At 46.7% G+C, this 16184-nt stretch overlaps 1 protein-coding gene across 1 annotated transcript; it reads right to left on the bottom strand.

Moving 5' to 3' along the window:
- Positions 1-8918: 8918 nt before the first annotated feature.
- Positions 8919-9398, bottom strand: LOC120713377. The gene is made up of 2 exons (XM_039999357.1): positions 9249-9398; positions 8919-9137 (listed from the first exon to the last, which is right to left on the bottom strand). The coding sequence occupies exons 1-2, from the start codon at positions 9396-9398 to the stop codon at positions 8919-8921; spliced, it is 369 nt and encodes a 122-aa protein (XP_039855291.1).
- Between the last annotated feature and the right edge of the window lie 6786 nt (positions 9399-16184).

Raw genomic sequence — 16184 nt, 5'->3', positions numbered from 1 at the left:
CAAGTCGAACCCCCTTTGGTAGTTCCGCCATGAACCTCTAGCCACCATGACTACAAGATCATGATAAGCGACCTATCTCGATAATAGATCTAGGATGAAGCAAACCCAAAGAAAAGAACGAAATCGAAAGAGAGAACATGGTCGCTAAAAGATTCGGAAGACATAATTATCATTACTCACATAATAGATTCGTTTGGATCGTCACCACCGAGTACATACCATTGACGACTCCAACTAGCTCAAGAACTCCACCATGGCACAACCACGCAGGGAGGCCATGGCAGCTAGGGGCGGCCTAAGCCATCTCCTAGACAACTTCGAATACTTGCGGCGGCCGTCGTCTCCCTCCGGTCTTGGCCCTAGGTTTTCGTCGAGTTCTGGATGGATGGATGGATGCTACGAGTTGAATAAGGTGCGAGCTATTTATAAGCCGAGGAAGCCACCGGTCGAAGGGGAGGCCGAACCACCTCGGAAACGGGCTAGGCCGGCCGGCCCCATGGGCCTAGGCCGGCCGGCCTACTCTCTTTCGGGCTCGCCTCAGTCTCATCTTTCGCGTGTAGACTCCTCGCATCTTCTAGAGTTTATGTCCTTCACGATTGCACCCCTTTGGACGTCGTTATCTTGGAGATATCTTCAGGGAAAGGATAGGATAGAGAATCCTTCCTTAAATCTTCATTTGCTTTGCTTAATCCCGAAGTATCTTGATCTCATCTTTGTGGGCTTGGTCCTTTGGGTGCTCTTGGAGGATGCATGTGCATGAATGGGCTTCGAATCAACATGGGCTTTGGTCCTCCCTTTGGGTTTTGGCCATCGTCTTTCTCCGTGTTATCGCTCGATCCCGGGCCTCGTCGTTTCATGCTCCAAAATAGGCCAAAAACCTGCAAAAACAAAGTTCCTCCAAAATATATGTGCAAATGTGAAAATGACCAATAATTAGGCCGGGGTTAGGACGGTTAGTGATTTTGATATTAAATTCATGCCATTATCAAGGATAAATAAGGGATAAAATGGATATTTAAGGAGCACCAACATTCCCCCCATGCTTAAACCTTGCTCGTCCTCGAGTAAGTCCAGGAGCTTTGCTTATAAAGAAATCAGTGTTGCCCCTCAATGTCCTCTCTGCACTTAGTCATACATAACAAGACATATTGCTCTCTCAAGTATTTAGCATTTAAGTTCATATTGTGACTGGCTACTTTTTCATTATGGAAGATAGACTAGCAATTAAAGAACAAACCACAATAATAAATAAATGCCATGCTCTCAAACTTAAGCGAACTTCAAACCTTTACCTTGTTTCATCGTGAAGAGTTTTCAAAAGAATGCATATCAAACATAAGTGAGGTTCTCTTGCAAAAGATCATGGAAATACTCATCTCATCAAGTCGCTCAAGCCTACATTAGATTGTCTTCAACCTATTCTACTCATATATAAAAGTGGAAGGCTTATGTGGAGCTTGGTAGGTAAAAACAATCCTAGCAAAACATTATATCTGAAATATTGTCAAACTAAGAGAGAGATCTATTGGATTTACTGAGACTTGTCAAAAAGGCCATTGGAAAATAATGTTGGAGAGGAAGAAATATGAAACACACACATTTAGATAGGTGAACATGTGCAAGTGGCAAATGGATGATCCCGAGACACAAATGAAGTTCTCGTTATCGGATTGCACATGGTTGGAAAATTTGAGTATGGAATAGTTCTTCAAAGTAACTTGGAAAATTAATGAAGCCAAAAAGAGCTAAGGAGCATTTTATTCTTCTCTTTTTTTCTTTTCTTTTCTCTTTTTTCATTTTTCTATTTTTCTCTTTCTTTCTTTTTTTTCTTTCTTTTTGCTCCTTAGAACTTTTGATAACATAGAATACTTACCCAGCCATCCCCCCATGCTTGAACGAATGCTCGTCCTCGAGTATGAATAGTGGGAGAACCAACTAGCTATGGTAAGTATCTCAAATTCACCTTCTTCTTCGTAGAACCTCTTGAATCTCCGGGGAGCCTTGTCTCCCAAAACTTTTCTTTACATGGTGCCCTTGATTCTTTTGATTCCGTCGAAATGATAATTCATACTCAAATTGGGTTGTGGTCAAGGAGGTAATCATAAAAAGATATTTTTGGTTTAGGGTGGATATCCAGCGAGGTTTGCAAAATTCCCGAAATAGAAACTCACAATACATGGATAAAAAGGCTAGGAGAAAGAAGGTTACACAAAAAAAACGGAATGACCAGCTTCTTAGTCTCATACCAAAGAAATCAATTTTAATCCAACTCATCAAAATATAAGTTTGCAATCTAAAGGTTTCATCATGAAAGAATATGTATGTATAGGCTTTGGTAGGGAGAACTTTGCAAGAGATTAACAAATGTAGATAGCATAGGAATTAAGTTTTCAAATTAAACAACACAAGGTGTAAGGTCATCGGTAGACTTAAATCAAAGAGCAACATAGAATATGTGGGTCTAGAATTTAGTCATTTAACCTCCACAAATAAAAGAGCCGGTATTTAATCATTTTAATTCCATTTAATTGAGAGCAAAAATGGTCAAGTCATATACAACATAGCGTAGGTAAAACAAAGCAGCAACTTTCATCATTTTTCCATAAGCATAAGGCATTGCCAAAATGTATCAATGTGGTGAGCACAAAGTGATGGTGATCCTACACTTATTGAAAACAAAAACAAAACTATGTTGTCCTCCTAGAAACCATGTTATTATAGGGAGAGATATACAAAGGTTGCATCTATGGTTGAAGGTATATATGTACAAGCATTTAGAAAAAGAGAGAGTTGAAGAAGAATTACCGTCCTTCTCGATGCTCGTAATGAAGTGTAGCGCGGCCTCCCCCATACTTAAGTATTGTGCTAAGCATGGAAGAAGAATCATGAGTATCTTGTGGCAACTATGATTATCTTACTCCATGAGATCTTTCTTCCTTGTCCACGAAATCATCCCCCATGCTTAGCATGATGCTAGGCGTGGAAGGAGAAGATGGACCATCTTGCAATTCTTGAAATTCTTCCCTCATGTGTATGAATATCATCTTCAATGTGTCTTCACCTTTGTTACCTCAATTTCCTTCAACTTCTTCTTGTACTAAGTCATGGTCCCAATCATTGCTTCACATCGTCGTCGCCTCCTTCAATTCCTCGTTGTCCCATTGCTGCCTCATCTTCACGAATTTTTCTTTCAATTTCCAGAATAGAACTTGCACTGAAACATTGCTCCATTGCGAAGTGCACGAATTTTCCTTTCCAATGAGTCCTCATTCGCCCAAAATTGATTCCGAACAAGAGAGTTATGTCCATTTCATCCCAGCGCTGCAATCTGTCCCAAATTTCAGAACGCGCAACGTCCAATGTTCTTACCATATCTCCTTGTACGGGTCTTCAAATTCATTGATCTTAGATGCGTTGGAACGGGAATTTCATGGAGCTTCTGAATATCAACTTTTTCTTCCTTGTACATCTCTGTCCATGTGCAAAATTTGATGAAAACAGCGGGGCTTGCTCTCGAACTTTGGAGATGTCGACGAATTTGATTTCTTCTTTGATTACGAATTCATGGGAACACTTTATCATGCCTGCAAAACAATTAAGTGCACACACTACCCCCGGGGTGACGGTTGGGAGTAGAGACAAATGCCAACAAACCAAGCATCCCTAGACTCAACTTGTTGCATGAACAATGGAATGGATGCAAAGTGCAAATGCAAAGTTAGCAAAAACAAGTGTTAGCAAGGTTGAAAGGACCTTTCGATGTTGTTCCGCAACTAGCTTATTCAAAAACAATTGCTAAGAGTGACAAAAAGCCTTCGCGACACTTCATAAGAAGTGAGGCTTTTGTCAATGAAAAGGTTATTTATCGAAAAGGACCAAGCAACCGAGCTAACAAGGTTTTAGAAGTAGGTTTATGGGTTTCCTATATTTTTTTGGTATAAAATAAAAATTTTGAAGAGAGAGTGTTGGGTATAGAAATTCTATCTAAGGTGGTTTTTAAAAAAAAACTAGAGAGAAACAAAAGTTAGATTTTTTTTTGAATGAAAAACATAACCTATGGTTTTATGATTGCTCTATGAGTGGTTTTCCTAAGGGTTTTAGGATCTCAAAAGTGAGGCTAGTCAATGCTTTTAGAAAAAGTTTTTTTTAATGCAACATGCAATGTGCAATGCAATGCAAGGGTGAGGCGAACAATATGGTATGCAATGCAACACGGGGTGGGTGAATAAAATGATATGACATGATGAGCTGGTCTAAAACAAAACAAAACGTTAGCCTAAGTTAACTAGCCACAAGTTTAGAATCAAAGGGTGGTGCAACACTTCATATTTCCCTCTAAAAGGACACAAATAAAAAGACTCTAAACACTAATGGGCACACAAAAAGGTCTACAAGTTTCCCAAGATCAAATAACAAAGTGCTCCCTCAATAACATTTAGAATGAACAACATGAAGTTGTGGTTTTTGTTAGAGCAATGGTACAATATTACTTGATATTCCGATTAAAGAGTACAATGTAGACGGTCATATTAATATATATAAAATAAAAGATCGGGTTGCCTCCCGCAAAGCGCTTCATTTAAAGTCATAGAGCTCGACTTTCTTACCTTCAAATTGATGCGAAGCCATGGTCCTTCATGCAAGAGGTGAAGGTGTTCCATGCAGCTCTTATTCCATTTCCCATGTTGGACATGATCAGTCACGCTTAATGGAAAATTTGTCCAATCATCTCTCACATCATCGTCACCTCCTTCTTTGTTGTCCTTCGTCGCTACCTTTATTTTCACAGATTTTCCTCTCTGTCCAGATTGGGAGTTGTGCCAACCAATTGATCCAATGCAAGGTGCACGAAATCTTCTTTCCAACAAGTCTTCATTTGCCCAAAACGCATTCCAATTGAGGGAGTTATGCCCCTTTTTCCCCGTCACTGCAATCTGCCCCGTGCTGATTTCAGCACGTGCATCTCCAATGTTTGAGACATAGCTCCTCCCATGGGTCTTCAATTGTATCGATCATGGATGTGTTGAACCGAGGACTTGATGGAGATCCTGAATATTCAACTTTCTTGCATTGTAAATCTCTGAACTTGTGCACAAAATTGATGAGGCTTAGCGACGTCCGTTCTTGAAACTTGAAGATGTTGATGATGGTGATCAAAATTTTGGGCACGGTTTCCCTCCTCATCATTTGAGTTTCATGTCCTGCATGGATAGTGAAATTCGGGGCTTCTTCCGACATGTGCTCTTTTAGGGTCATGAGCTTGACCAAGCGCAAAGCAAGATCGAAATTTGCAATTATTTGTAAACATATGCAACATAATCACATCCTCAATTAAATTTCATCAACAAGGCATGGTGTAATTAAATGCAGCATGTGTTTCTTGCATAGCGCGGAGCTCATTATTAGGCAGAGGTTCTTTAAGCATGAAATCAACATTCTCAAGAAACTCTAGCCTATCATCATGAAAAGAACAAGACATAGAATTTAAACTTTCATTCCGACTATCGGTTCGAGCATGAGACTTTTAAAGATTATCAACAATACCAATAGAAGCTTGAGAATTCAATGTATACCTTAGCCTCGGAGCTTTTTCATACTCATTGGAGTCATGGTGCTTTGTGCGAGATGTCATCTTGATGCACTCTTCGTGGTCCGTCGTGGTTTGCTTCTCACGTCTCCATGTGTTGAATGTTGTGCTCTTGTAATCCGTCGTGGTTTGTTTGCAACATCTTCATTTGTCAAAGGTCGACCGCTTGTGCCTTCATTTGCCAATGTCATTGGGGTTCTTCCTCTGCTCCAAGCCTCTGAATTTTATCATGTACGCTTGATGAAAGCATCGCCCAAGCTCACATTCATTGTTGTCATCGTCATCTTGTCTATCTTGTTCTCATCGCATTGCTCCTGCCTCTTCTTCGTGGAATCTCTCCTGTATACTCAACAGAACATATACCAAAATATAGATCTATTGAAATGTTTATGAAATTACCTTTCCAACGAGTGACCATTCATCTTAAACCGAGTCCAAACGAGGGAGTTATGCCCGTTTCACTTTTGGCGTTGCGTGCTGTCCAGAAATTTTCAGAGTGCACAACCTTCAATATTTTGGCCATACCCGCTTGTAGGAATCTCCGATTAACTTGGTTCTTGATTTGTTGGAACGGGAACTTTGTGGAGCTTTTGAATATCCAAAAATATGCTGCTATTTTCTTCTGAGGTCGAGCTGGACATTGATGAGAACAATATCTTCTTGTGAATTCATCCGAAGATGTCAATGATCTCGATCATGTGGTCTTTGGAACGTAGTGTCGTGCATCCCTAGGCTTCAAGGTCATCACCATTGATTACCATCAAATATCACGGCTTCAATGATGTGTCTTCTCCATTGTTCTTTCTCTACCCAAGGTGTCAGGATTGGAAGATGCTCATGTGCTTCGTGTTGATGATCTGAACGGTTTAATTCCTTGATAGCATCACTCGATTAGAAGTATATCGAGCATCCCACTGGAGAAGATAGGTGGTGTCGTGGTTCTTCTAATCTTGTTGCCTCCAGCTTTGGTCAACTTCAAATCATCATCTTTTGGGTACACAGCCTTCCAATCATCCTTTGACATCGTCATCACCTTCTTCGTCGGTTGCTACTGCCTCTGTCCTCGTTGAATTCACCTTCATCCAGTGCAGAACATGTACCAAACTTTTACTCCATTGCAAGGTGCATCAAATTATCTTTCCAACAAGTGGTTATTTGCCCCAATTGGACTCCGGATAAAGAAGTTATGCTTGTTTTATTACGGCGCTGCAATCTGTCCAGAGGGATTTCAGAACGCGCAGCGTTGAAAGATTTTACCATAACTCTTCACACCGATCTCCAAAGTTGATGGTTCTTGATCCGTTGGAAAGAATACTTGATGGAGCTTCAAAATAATCTATTATTTGCTCATTGTACTTCTCTAATCTTGGACGAAAAACTCATCACAACAGTAACACTTCATAGATGATGATGATCACACGATTTTCCTCGCGGGCATGCTTCATACCTATTGCTTGAACAAAAAATTCTTCCCAAAAACATTAGTCTTTAAAATTAATTGACATGGAGGCGTACCTTATTTATCATCTTTTGCTTTGGGGAGTGGGGACTCGATAGCGGATGCTGGGCCACTAACAAAAGTTAGCACCTACCACTAAAGAGCGAATCTTGATGTTGTTGCCGTCATGTCGATGTGGACGTTGTCGATGTTCCATGTCGAGGCTCCTCGATCATCTTGTTGCCGATTGTTGAAATTTGTTGAAGTGGATTATGGACTTCTCGAAGTCCAAGTTTGGTGTCTAGATTTTTCCACCTGCTTTCAAGGACACAAACAAGAAAACAAGGGTATATGCAATAATAAAAATTAGGGTTAGTCCAAAAAACTAGATAGATCGCCCTAGGGTTCGAGTTGCCGATCCCCGGCAACGGCGCCAGAAAAGCTTGTTGACGCTCCTTAGCGCCCCAATTTATATACCGCAAGCGCACGGGATCGTGTAGCTTTTCCCTTAGAGTATTCCCCCAAGGTTTATCATTTCGTGGATCGACAAAGAACTACCCAAGGTTTTCCATCTAATCTAACGGACCTATCCTAACATGAAGCATGAATTGCACATATAGAGTAACCTTTAATAGATATGAGTGTTGTGTAAAGGTTGATCTCATCCATGAACATAGGCGTAACCATAGCAAAACCAAAGACATGACTAGGCCTATTGTCATCTAGTTGTAGTTCAAGCTAACGAGCAAATAAATCATGCATCTCAATCAATGGCATCTTTAAATCCAAAATCTCCAATCCGATCCTTCGATACCCCATCTACTAAAGCAACGCCCTGTCATGACGCCCCCCTTTGGACGAAAGCACCCTGAAGCAAGTCGAACCCCCTTTGGTAGTTCCGCCATGAACCTCTAGCCACCATGACTACAAGATCAAGCTAAGCGACCTATCTCGATAATAGATCTAGGATGAAGCAAACCCAAAGAAAATAACGAAATCAAAAGAGAGAACATGGTCGCTAAAAGATTCAGAAGACATGATTATCATTACTCACATAATAGATTCGTTTGGATCGTCACCACCGAGTACATACCATTGACGACTCCAACTAGCTCATGAACTCCACCATGGCACAACCATGCAGGGATGCCATGGCGGCTAGGGGCGGCCTAAGCCATCTCCTAGACAACTTCAAAGACTTGCGGCGGCCGTCGTCTCCCTCCGGTCTTGGCCCTAGGTTTTCGTCGAGTTCTGGATGGATGGATGGATGGATGCTGCGAGTTGAATAAGGTGTGAGCTATTTATAAGCCGAGGAAGCCGCCGGTCGAAGGGGAGGCCGAACCGCCTTGGAAATGGGCTAGGCCGGCCGACCCCATGGGCCTAGGCCGGCCGGCCTACCCCCTTTCGGGCTCGCCTCGGTCTCATCATTCGCGTGTAGACTCCTCGTATCTTCTAGAGTTTATGTCCTTCACGATTGCACCCCTTTGGACGTCGTTATCTTGGAGATATCTTCGGGGAAAGGATAGGATAGGGAATCATTCCTTAAATCTTCATTTGCTTTGCTTAATCCTGAAGTATCTTGATCTCAACTTTGTGGGCTTGGTCCTTTGGGCTCTCTTGGAGGATGGATGTGCATGAATGGGCTTCGAATCAACATAGGATTTGGTCATCCCTTTTTGCTTTGGCCTTCGTCTTTCTCCGTGTTAGCGCTCGATCACGGGCCTCGTCGTTTCATGCTCCAAAATAGGCCAGACACCTGTAAAAACGAAGTTCCTCCAAAATATATGTGCAAATGTGAAAATGACCAATAATTAGGCCAGGGTTAGGACGGTTAGTGATTTTGATATTAAATTCATGCCATTATCAAGGATAAACAAGGGATAAAATGGGTACTTAAGGAGTGCCAACACTCGGGTCGAGGGGTACTTCCTTGATACCCTCGGCTGGCTCGAAGCTGCCTGCGTGCCGGTGCGTGGAGTACATGGCTTTGCTTCCCATCTTATCCAAGGTAGCTGCAAGGGCCTCGTCCTCCGCCTGGGCCTCGGCATGCTCGACGCATTCGACGTCGCACTCGTAGGCATGCTCAAACGACATGCCGACGGTGATGACACCCTTCGGACCCGGCATCTTCATCTTGAGGTAGGTGTAGTTGGGAACAGCCATGAACTTGGCGTATCATGGCCGCCCCAGTATGGCGTGGTACGCCCCACGAAACACTACTACCTCGAAGATGAGTACCTCCTTGCGGAAGTTGGCTGGTGTGCTGAAGCAGACAGGCAAGTCAATCTGCCCGAGGGGTTGGACTCGTTTCCCTGGCGCGACGCCGTGGAACGGCGACACTCTGGGGCGCAGCTTGTCCAAGCCGATCCCCATGATCTAGAGGGAGTGCGCGTACAAGATGTTGAGACTGCAGCCCCCGTCCATGAGCACCTTGGAGAATCGGGTGTTGCGGATGATGGGATCCACGACGAGCGAGTACAGGTCTGGATTCGGGATGTAGTCGGGGTGGTCTTCGCGACTGAAGGATATGGTGTCCTCCGACCAGTCGAGATAGGATGGCATAGCCCTGATGACGGAAAAGACCTCTCGGCACTCTCGCTTGCGCTGCTGAGCGGTCATGTTCGCTGTTGGCCCGCCAAAGATGAAGAACACATTCTCCACCAAGGGATAGCCGTCGCCGTCCTTGCCTTCCTCGTCTTTTTCCTTCTTGGCCTCATCCTTTCAGCCGAGACGGTTGTTGACATTTCTTAGCGCAATCACTAGGAATGGTTAATCCCCGGCGATAGTGCCAGAAATGCTTGTTGGCAGTCCTTGGTGCAATCACTAGAAATGAGGGTGCCGAACCCATCCTAGCAACTGCACCCAAGGGGTGCCACTCTCGTGGTATGATCAATATGATTACAGATGGATCCGCAAGCGCACGGATATACTGTTGTAGCATTTCACCCGGAGAGTAAGGGTATCGTTATTTATTTGTGTCCCAAAGGACGGCAGCAACAAAGGTATTGTACTCAACATTAACCATGACATTATACCTCAAGCAATAGGCAATACTCTAACAGGGGTAAGTCCAGATAAAGAATAAGCAAGGGTAATGCGACACAGCACAAATCCACACTCCAAGAGGAAGGAATAAAGGAGAGAAACTATAAAACAAAGGACTACTCTATCCTACGTTAAGTCAGCTGAAGCTTAGGCTAGGTTAGGTGTCCTAGTGCTTCTATCCAAAGCTGGGGTCATGTTAGGACATGGTTAGGACTACAGGTGCTAGGAAAATGGGATAACGGGAAGAAGGTCCCGCACCGGAGTACATCCAGTCCCGTTACCTCTTTGCATGAACTCCTACACCGAACCCGAACGTCGGGGAGTACGCTAAATACAACACAGCTGTTACGCCGGACAGACAGGTCTGTCACCACCTGCCGTCTACCCCAGTCACACCGTGGAGCACGGTCATATTCGAAGGATCCCACATACCCAAGCACCACGCTCGTGTATGAAGTCACTACTCTAGTGCCCCCAGGTCTTCCACCCTTCGGATGGACAAGTAAAACACTAGAGCAAGCCCGAAAGCACATCGAACCTCTATCCGTACCCGGATTATCTGGCCTAACCAAGACCATAGCATAACTCATGAACGAACTAAGCATGGATTGATAAACTATCAAGATAGTAAAGCAACCATGGCAAAACTCTATATTATGAATAGAAGTCTGACAAGCCGGATACAAAGCCATACCAGGAGCCGAGGATTGCTCAACGACCCCGAGGACGACTTGCTCGCTAAAGAGAACTAGCCTAGCTCCACTACCTAGCTAAGAGAGCAAGAGAGAGGAGAACCTTCTTGGAGAGAATGGAATGAAGTGTGTGTGTTGAGAGGGGTGAGAGGGGGCCCTATTTATACTAGTGGAGATCGGTTCCCGCCAAATGCACGTATGGAAGGTAATTAGGAGACTTGGGGCCGACTCCTCCACAAAATGCACCTGGACGGGAGGCCGGCCAGGTCGGTTCCCGCCAAATGCACGTATGGAAGGTAATCAGGAGACTTGGGGCCGACTCCTCCTCAAAATGCACCTGGACGAGAGGCCAGCCAGGTTCGGCCGACCCAGTGGGTCGGCCGGCCCCACCTTGCCGCCTCTCATCCTTATCCTTCTCTGGCAGGATGACATGTGGGCCCTGATATCTTTCCTTGTATGCATTATGTGTGGCGCGCCCGATTGCTCTACCAGATGGGCCCTCCTTGTAAGTGGGTGACGCCGGACGCGATATTCTGCGTAGTTGTATGGCGTCTGCTGTGTGTTTTCGTCTTATTCCGCTCTTGCTCATCTAAAATGTACAAAACTCGAAAACAAATGTGGAGAGAGGTTAGTGATACAAATATGCGAGTAAGGCATGCAGTTTTTCTTTATTATTGAGTATAGTTGACGGGTGAAAATGGCACTTAAGCACTGTCAACAACGGTTGAAGTACTTGCGGAGCATGTCACACTCTTCGAGGGTGTGATTAACCTTGCCCTTGTGATAAGGGCAGGGCTTCTTGAGCATGTCGTTGAATAGGCCACCACCTCGAGGGGGGCCTCGAGAACCTTTGCCATCAGGGGCGACAACGAGGGCCTCGTCGGAGTCCTCATCTTGCCCCTGACTGCGCTGGATCGGCGGGCCCTTCTTCTTGCCCTTCTTGCCCCGCTTGGGCTTCTTCGAGTTGTTCTTGGGGCTGCTGCCTTCTACGGGCACGTCCACCTTACACTCGGTCTTTTCGCTGTCGAAGATAGCACCGACTGCCTCTTCGCCAGAGGCGAAGTTGGTGGCTATATCGAACAGCTCGATCGCGCTGGAAGGAGTGTCCCGTCCCAACTCGCGTACGGGGTCCCTACATGTTGTGCCCAGGTGAAAGGCACTAATGACTTCGGAGTCCTAGACGCTGGGGAGCTCGGTGCATTGCTTGGAGAAGCAATGGATGTAATCCCGCAGAGGCTCGTTGGGTTGCTGATGGCACCCTCGGAGTTCCCAAGAGTTCCCAGGGCGCATGTATGTGCTCTGGAAATTGCCCACGAAGGTCTTGACCAGGTCAGACTAGTCGTGGATTAGGTTGGCTGTAAGATGCTCAAGCCAGGTGCGTGCAGAGTCTGCGAGATGCAGAGGAAGGTTGCGAATGATGACCGCGTCATCAGTTGCGCCACCTAGATGGCATGCTAAGCAGTAGTCGTTGAGCCAGAGCCCGGGATCCGTCTCTCTCGAGTACTTGGTGAGCGTGGTGGGCTGTCGAAAGCGTGGGGGAAACAGAGCAGCGCGGATTTCCTGGCTGAACACACGGGTGCCCGGAGGCTCCGGTGATGGGCTGCTGTCCTTCTTGCAGTCGTAGCGTCCACCACGTCGAGGGTGGTAGCCATAAGCGGCACCATCCTTCTTCTTCTGGTTCAGGATATTGCGGGCGTCGTCGTCGTGGGCGTTGCCGCACGTGTCCTGAAGGCGATCCTTCGCAGGAGTCATCTTGACACGGTCGTGCACCATGGGTTCCATGGCCTCGCCCGCCGGTGGGGTGCGCACTGAGGCCTCATGGTCCTGCTGCGCCGCCCCCTCAGTTCACGCAGAGGTCACTGAGCGCATGCGAGACGCCGAACTCTCGACCTACTGCACTGCGGCATCCTCGAGGAGCGCTCGTGCTTCCTTGCGCAGGTTGCGACCCTCGGGCATAGAGGGTTCGGGCATGGCACGGATTAGAAGTGCCGCAGCAGTGATCTTCTGGTTGGCCCTGTTCAAGGCCAGGGGGCTTCCTTCGCGACCCTCCGCCAGGATCCGCTCTCGGGTGACACGTCCCGCCTCTCAAGCTCTCGTACTATGGTCGGTACATCCCTGCTCGAGCGCGAGGCGCAACTTCTGCGTTTGCCGGCGCTCCTCGTCGAGATTGGCTTCGAGCTCTCGGAGTTGCGCCAGCTGTACCTGCTGTTCTGCCGCGTTTGCCGGGGTGGATGGTCCAGGCACTGCAGTCGCTCCTGTCGCGGCCGTCGTGGCGTGAGCCGCGTCTGCCGCGACGTCGTCGTCGTCGTTGGGCTCTCCTAGCACAGCAATGAAGCATTCCCGAGTCGGGTCGTAGTCCCCCTCGCTGGAGTTGTCGGAACAGGTGAGGCAATAGTCTGCCGTAGCCTGAAATGATAAAAAAAAAGCTTCAAGATCACGGATCCCGGAGTAATCCCACTCCGGGTTCACGTGACCCTACGCGGGGGTGGACCCCTCGTCCGCGGAGTCGGGGTATGAGCTGTCAGGTGTCGACGCGATGAGGTTGCGTGCCGAGAGCAAGTGATGCCCCGGCAAGTCCTCGAACGCGCTCATGTTGGTGCTGACAGATGACGCGTAGACCGCAGCAGAAGCCCGCATCTCGTAAGGGAAGAGCGGTGGCCTAGACACGCCTTCCCCTGTCAGCGTTGCAGTCGGTGGTGATGGTGAAGGGGCAACACACCCCGCCGTAACGTTGGTCCGTGGCATGCTAGCCTCGACACACGCAGGGGGGCTAGGACACGCCACTCTGTGCCGCTCCATGCGCGCTTGCCGCACGCGCCATCTCGAACGCCTCCGGCGTTGTGGCTGCGGTGCTGGGGCGTCGGGGTTGATCCTAGGTGGGAGGCACTCTATGAGATAACCGTTGCCGGTCGCCCTGAACTCGAGGCTCCCGAACCAGATCACATATCCTGCAGGGAACAAATCCGATATGCCCATCAGAAACGGGTTTGATCTGCCCTCCATCTGGAGATCAAATGGAAACAGAAAAGAGTTGTCACGCAGCGCCCCCTACTTGGCGCGCCAGCTATTGGTGTCCGGACCTCGCGGTCTAGCACCAACTAGTAAATGTGTTGCGTGTCCTTGTCTCCAGATGGTTGATGCAAGAGGAACACAATGACACCAAGCTTATCCTGGTTCCGGCCAAGGAGGCTGTACGTCCAGCAGAAAGGGAGGCGCTGTATTACTTACACCAGGTGCTTGTAGTAGGGGATACAAGCTTGAGCGAGAGAGGGAGTGAAGCTCCCAAGTCCCTGGTGTGCTAGGGCTAATTGAGGTGAGTAAGAGTTTGCGTGTTGGGGTGCGTGTTCGTCTTCGTCATTCTGCCTCCGTGTTGAGGGGTTCTCCTCCTCCTTTTATAGACCAAGGAGGGGAGAATTACACGTGTTGGACGTCTACGGGGCCATCTCTTCTTCCCCCGATCCGGGGGAGTACAGTTGGTCGTTCCCGTTGCCGAGCGCTGCGGAGCATGGTGTCGGGCGTGGTCGTCATCCTTGCGAATCCTACTGCCCATACCCAAAGCGCGTCCTTATCCTGTGGCGCCAGTCAGCGGCGTGGCGGTGACTGTTGGGTGCGCAGTGCCTGACGTCGGTCGAGGTAGGGCGTTGAGGGTGCCGAAGACTCCGGTGCTGCCCCGGTCAAGAGCCATATCGCGTTCGAGGGTCATTGCCCATGCCCGCCGAGGGTCCTGCAGGGGGGAAAAGTTACAAAGGTAGGTGGCACAGTGGCGGGGCGGTGTCAGGCAAGGCCGCACAGAGCACCGCAGACCTGCCCCGCGCCGGGAATAGCGGCACAGCGGCGTGCGCAGGCTGATGGGACTCCGGTCATATCTGCTGTTGCAACGTGGTTGCCGACACCGGCTGACACCGCCTGACACTGTCTAACTCCCGCCCCATGCGGTGGAGTGGTTGCGCAATTACTGCGCCTGTCCCGTCGAGTGGTTGGGACGCAGCCCCAGCCCACCGAGGGTGGTCTCGAACAAGGCGAAGATTGCGCCCGTGCCGAGGCCCTGCGGAGGTCTCGGCTGAGGGGGCCTGGAGCGCAGCGGAATCCGTCCTCACATCGAGGGGCCTCGGCGGGCGACCCTCGAGTGAGTCGGAGAATGCCCCTCGGCCGGTGGAGCCTCAGAGGGGCCGTACCGTGGTGCTGGGCCGGGGGCCAAGCGCTTATTCGAGCCTCCTGCATCGGGATAGGACTTGGGCCGAATTATTTGATTGTGATTTTCGTTATTTGGGGGTGTCTTAGTCCATAATCAGGGTGCCCCTAATTATGGTACCCGACATCCTGAAACTTAAATGCACAGATAGATAACATATAACATAGATTGCATAATTTGAAAATAGTAGGCATTAGATGCACCAGGGGCTTGTCTTTCTAGGCAAAAATTAGCCTTGGGCTCTTCCGAACATTGGTTCGGGTCTTCGGCAATTTAGTTAGATTAGCTTGAGCTTCATGAACTTCATTCTCGGACTTGGCACCAACTCGTTCGTTCCGTCGATGAGAGTAGCCGCGTCTATATGAATGCAAAGTGTTCATGTTACAAAAATGACAACAAATTACATATCTTTCCCTCACTATAGAGTTGCAGCACAAGTTTTATTATGAAAACTTTTCATTACATTTTCTTGGACAAAAGTTTATAGAGTAATAATTAACTTGACTTAAACTCATTAAGCAAGCGTGGGTTGTTCATGTTTCTTGATTTTATCAATATGCAGAAATTTCATTTTTCCTAACTAATTACTAGAAGAACAATGTGACACATATAACTAGAGTTATATATGGTTTCTGATATTGAAATTTTTACACAAGGTACACCTCTGAGTTATATGCTTACTGTATAAATTACAATTCATTTGATCTAACAGATTAAACATGAAAAATAAATTAAACAGCTACTACTAGAACAAAGATCCATTTATACAGAATTAACCGTGCCATTATTGGTTCTCAAAATTTTACTGAGTAATCCTAATATGATATCTAGCATGCTGTAAATTATTCACACTTTTCTTATGCAAATTCCAGATGTTATAAATTATACAAACTAAAGCTATATTTAACAAGATCTAATTATCCAGAGTGATCCATAATGTTTATGAGTTCCAAACTTTTACCAGAACCTATTCTAAACATTAGAATGCTTGGGTAAAAATTTAAGATTTTTTTGAGTGCTAGAACTATTTATCTTGAATTAGTGCTATTATTCATGGATTAAAACAAGAGCTAGTGAAACATATATTTACAATGGGTTTCTGGTCATGAAATTTTTATGTGATACTCTACTCAGTTATGTAAGCCTACCATCCAAAAATCATCCTTAGTTCATGTGTGGAACTCCTAGAACCATTATATGCTATTTATTCTAATCTTTAACCTGGATAAA

This window comes from Panicum virgatum, chromosome 6K (assembly GCF_016808335.1).
Source record: "Panicum virgatum strain AP13 chromosome 6K, P.virgatum_v5, whole genome shotgun sequence".
In the NCBI taxonomy this organism is placed as follows: domain Eukaryota; kingdom Viridiplantae; phylum Streptophyta; class Magnoliopsida; order Poales; family Poaceae; genus Panicum; species Panicum virgatum.
Note: the sequence above shows the minus strand (reverse complement) of the source record. Positions and strands in the feature narration are given on the sequence as shown.